This window comes from Ostrea edulis, chromosome 1 (genome assembly GCF_947568905.1).
Source record: "Ostrea edulis chromosome 1, xbOstEdul1.1, whole genome shotgun sequence".
NCBI classification, from domain to species: domain Eukaryota; kingdom Metazoa; phylum Mollusca; class Bivalvia; order Ostreida; family Ostreidae; genus Ostrea; species Ostrea edulis.
Window position 1 is genome coordinate 40,793,019 of NC_079164.1, and position 5,446 is coordinate 40,798,464.

Consider the following 5,446-nt stretch of genomic DNA (forward strand, 5'->3'; position numbering starts at 1 on the left):
ACAAAATCACCAGTATAAGTGACTTACAGAATACTGTTACCACCGTTAGAGCCCATGTAGACAATCAGCAGACAGAAGTCAATAGAATCAGTGGTAACTGTAGAGAGATTGAAACGAACGGTAGTACTCTTGGACACGTTTTCGATACGGTTAAAGAATCAGTAGAAAGCAGCAACCCCCCCCCCCCCCAAAAAAAACCCCCCAGATGACAGAGAATAGGAAAATCATTGACAAATGTGTGCGACAAATACAGTCAACAGATCACAAAGGAGTTACAATCCTACTGAGAGAGTAAAGAGTCTTTAAAAGATACCGTTATTGATGAGAGACAATCTTATTTTTACGGGAATTCCCGAAGAAATGGGAAAAGACACAGAGGCGATACTACAAGATTTTCTACAGAGGAAATTCCGCCTTGATTATACGACTTCATTTGAGTTGTAAATGAGCACTACCCCCACCCCCTCCCCGAAATAGAAGCAAAGATAAAGAAACTTTATCCAGTAATGAGAAAAGCTAGACAGGACCATAACAAAGTGTAATTAGTGCGTGGTTCTCTATTCATTAACAGAAAACTGTATGCCCCACTGGAGGACGAAGGAACATGGAACCGCACAAAGCAGTCGCTGGAGACGGACAGACAAGAAAACTCATCAAACACGCAAACGAAACAAGGAGCGCAGACTACGGAGATGAGCCGCCAGGCGAGACACAAGTGACACACATACAGCATACACATATTTTGCGCATGCGGATATTTTGCGCATGCGTTGAAATGGCAAGTTGGAAGTTTTTTCAGCTCATGATGAACTGAAGAGAAAATGGTTTCACGATAGAGGTGTGTGCATAAAAGGTCACGTCAGCTGCACCATTTGTGAGTGATTAAGAATGACAGAGAACGGAGACAAACAGACACGTAGACGGTCGTCAGACGGGCAAACTCCCAAACCTTCATCCAAAATGTTGAAAATGGCGGAAGGGGACAGTGGTGACAGTGATGACGTTGGAACCAAAATCATTGACCAGATGACTGTAATAGCGGACGCTGTGAGTCAGCTCCAGAAGGGTCAGAAAGAACTACGTTCATCTTTCGATAGTAAGTTTGATAAATTCAAGAATGAGTTCATGGCTAGTATTGATAGTAAATTCAAAGCAATGCGGTCAGATTTTGACCTTGAACTTGGTAAACAGCAAAGCCAGATCGACAGTTTGTCACGGTCGGTTGAGTCTCTTATTCATCGAGTGAAAGAGGTAGAGAAAGTAGGACACAGTTACGCAACTCAACCTGGATCAGCTGTTCACCATTCGAGCACCGTCAAGGATTCGGAGGTAACCATAATAGCTAGTAATATACCTCAGTCAAACGATGAGGACATTCTACAAGTTGCACAGGATCTTGTTGACTGTCTGAGTGATTCGATTAGTGTAGTCGCGGCTGCTAGGCTCAGGAGTCAGATTCAGGGGAAACCAGGGTTAGTGAAAATCAGTTTCGCAACTGTCGAGGAGAAAGTAGAAATACTACGGAAGAAACGCGACTTGAAGGGCAGTCAAGCGTACAAATCTGTTTTCTTAAGGTCCTCTAAATCCCACACCGAGAGGTTCATAGAACTTAACGCGAAAACACTACTAACTCAACTACCGAATGGAGAACAATTCCGTATCACTTCGAATGGACGGATAGTAAAGAAAGATTCTGACCGTCAACACAGCAATTTCTCCGCGGACAGCAACAACCGCGATCAGGATCATCAATAGCAACCTCCCCGGCCCATAGACACTATAAAACTAGGTCACATTAATGTCTGTGGATGGACCGACGAAAATGCAGAACTTAGAAGCCAAATTATCAATGCCATGAATTGTGTTCAGAGTCATGCGTTCGAGTAAATGGAAAACTTACAAACTGGTTTAGCTGTAAAACTGGTGTTAAACAGGGGGGTAACTTATCTCCAACTCTATTTTCGATTTTTGCAAATGACCTTGTTCATGAAATAAACTCTTTGGATGTGGGTGTAAATATCGCAGATGAAAAGCTGTCCGTTTTATTATATGCAGACGATATAGCCTTAATAGCTAAGACACCGGAAGAATTACAATGTATGTTACAAAAACTGCACAACTGGTGCAGGCGTTGGAGAGTCCTTATAAATACTGAAAAATCCAAATGTATGCACTTTCGTAAAACTAGAACAAAAGGAACAGAGTTTGAATTCACTATTGGAACAAATACATTAGAAATAGTAGATAGCTATAAATATCTTAGAATCATATTTACTTACACTGGAAATTTTACAAAAAATGCAGAAAATCTTGCTAAAGCTGGAGGACGGGCACTTGGAAAAATTATTTCTACAATACACAATAATAAAGAATTTGGATTCACTGCTTACGAAAAATTATTTTACTCTTGCGTTTTACCTATATTAGACTATTCGTCCAGTGTTTGGGGGTTCAAAAAATTCCAGTCAATAGATAATGTTCAAAATCGAGCCATTAGATATTTTTTGGGAGTACATCGTTTTGCGCCTTTATTGGCAATCTATGGAGATACGGGGTGGATACCCAGTCAATATCGTCGATGGATTAATATGATAAGATTTTGGAATAGAGTATTGTTATTTGACAGTGAACGCATTACTAGAAAAGTGTTTGAAATGGATTATGATATATGTAGAAACAACTGGTGTAGTGCTCTGAAAGAAATTTTGCAAAATTTGGAACTGGAAAGTTATTTTGACTCAAAATTGTTAATAGACATGAATGTTCTTCAAACAAATATGCATTACTATTACTCAAATATCTGGGAAAATGAAGTATTTAAAGTACCTAAATTACGAACTTATGTGTCTATAAAATCAACCTTTGGTCGAGAAAATTATGTAACATTGGATATGCCAAAATACTTTAGGTCAATTATGTCGCAGTTTAGATGTGGTATTTTACCTTTAAGAATAGAGACGGGAAGATATTATGGGGAACCTGCTGTTGAAAGAATATGCTTATTGTGTTCATTAAATTGTGTGGAAGACGAAATTCATTTTTTACTCTATTGTCCATTGTATTCTAAACTCAGAATAACTTTGTTTGAAAACACGGGATTTGATCAAATGTCAATGTCAGATGTAGAGGTTCTTCGAATGTTAATAACAAACTACCCAAGACAATTAGCAAAATACTTGTACTCCTCCTTTTCTCTTAGACAATCTATTATATTTGGAAAAATCAACAACTGAGCTATTTATACATTATATACTTATTATACATGTATACACATGTATGTATATATAATTATAGAAAATGTTATTATGCGCAATTATTTGCATTATATATTATTATATCAACGTTTAAAGTGGCATATAGGCCCGACGGGCCGGGTGTTTATTGATTTGTATATTGTGATAAAATTGGATGTATGAATATATGTACACATGCCACTATAATAAATAAAATTACTTACTTGCTTACAGCAGTGCCGTGGCAAGCAATAGTGACCGTGATCGCGAGAGACACTCTAATAATTCTTTATTGCGAAAGACATACATCTTATAGCATTATAACAAAATTGAACATGGATAATAATTACAAAGCTGAAAATAAACGGCCAATTCTTACAAAGACATCTAGCAAATGTAAATACAATAGTATAATGATAGTAAAAAAGGAGAATGACGATACAAATTACATATTATAGACTGTTCTTAGTTCAAGAGCTTTACAAATAAATTTTCCTAAGTTACAAAGTTCTTTTTAACATTGTTCACACTTAATAGTTGTATAAATTTAAACATGGAGGGTTTACTCCAGTAATACCTTTTCACTAATTTAGCTCTAATCTGAAAATATATACAAGACAGACTAACAAAAAGTGGTATTCCTCCTCAACTTCAGTGATACATGTTTTACAAAACCTTTTTTCACATGGTACATCTTTGTGTCTGCCAGTTTCTATGGATAAATTATGTGATGATAACCTTATTTTGGAGATACCCTTTTTGTACAATTTAGGAATATATTTTTGTAGGTAATATTGCAAGCAAAAACTATCAATCAAATGTTTGTAAATAGTGTATTTTGATTCATACTGCATGTTGCTATGTAAATTTTGAATAAAATGATCCTTCAATCTTTGTTGTATTATTGGCAAACAAACATGGCTATTTAAGTTATTTTGATCATGCCACGTATAACTAAGTCCCCAAACAATCAAGTTGTTCCTTGATAAAAGTAGCCCAGTTACGACTTGTATGCTTTGTATTTTCACAGATATTGTATGAACATTCATATGCAACATTAAGTAAATTAATTACAGCCCCTTCACATGTTTACAACAGGTTACATCGTTTTACACACAAAACAAGTCAACATTAAATTCATTTAAAGTAAATATATCAATTGTTTTCTTTTAACATTCTGTAATTTCCTCCATAGGGCCATGCGTTATATACTATGTTTGGGAGAGATATATAAAATGTAGTGTCTTTTACTAGATATAATTCATTTATGTTTTTTTTTTACACGATTGTACAGATTTTTGAAAATAGCAGAGGAAACATTGTAATCACGGTAGGTGACATATTTACCTATGTACGACTATGTATTCACGTTTGTTGGTATAAAGAAAATGGAATCACTCAAGCTTGAATAATTTTACGATTTTATTCGCCAAAAACCACGAGCTTTATGAAAATAGATATATATTTTCAAATTACAAAACTCAAGGCTAGGTTAATTTGAAGATGACAGAATTCGTACTTACCATTAAACAGTAAGACACCTAGAACAGCTCTAAACAACACCGACCGAACGGACATTGCTGCTCTCCGCTGATAAACGATGTGAAAGGTGTACCACTCAGGGGCAAGAACTCCGTTTAAAATCAAAATCACGATCAGCGGCACGCATCGCTACCTTTTGGGTCATGCTTACAAAAAAGATATTATCTTTCTTAATATGTTCATTCAATTCATCCAAAATGTTAATATTTAAAAATAAAATTATGAAATGTATTCGATGGAAAAATCGTTAGACGAAATTCTGGCAATTTTACACCCAAAATAATCATTCTTGCAGTCCCTTGTAAATTAAAGCAATGCTTATTTGAATAGAATTGAATCCTAGTACTATAGACAATATGATGCATTATTTTTTCAATCTACTTTTTTTTTATATTGGGTATGTATTCACAAAACCTCGACATGAGGATGAATGACTGTGCCAGTTTCAACAATACTTTGAAAAAAGGTTGTTACATATACTTCATTTCGTAAGGTAGAATTGAACTTGTAACGGGTCTTCTTCTCTATAGAATACCAGCACACGAATGATTGTTCTCTCTATTGAAACTAGGATATTTAAAAAGTGTTAGAAACTACTGACATCTTGCGTAATTCAACTTAAATGAAGGGTGGAGCGGGAGAGAAGTGTATTTAGATCTTCATCAGCATTT

General features: G+C 35.6%; 1 protein-coding gene across 1 annotated transcript in view; it reads right to left on the bottom strand.

Moving 5' to 3' along the window:
* LOC125656307 (alkaline phosphatase, tissue-nonspecific isozyme-like) overlaps positions 1-4,872 on the bottom strand; it is a 33,263-nt gene extending 28,391 nt beyond the window's left edge. The window contains exon 1 of the mRNA XM_048886924.2: positions 4,757-4,872. Coding sequence (XP_048742881.1) covers positions 4,757-4,811 — 55 coding nt within the window. The 5' untranslated portion in view covers positions 4,812-4,872. The remainder of the gene's footprint in view (positions 1-4,756) is intronic.
* Between the last annotated feature and the right edge of the window lie 574 nt (positions 4,873-5,446).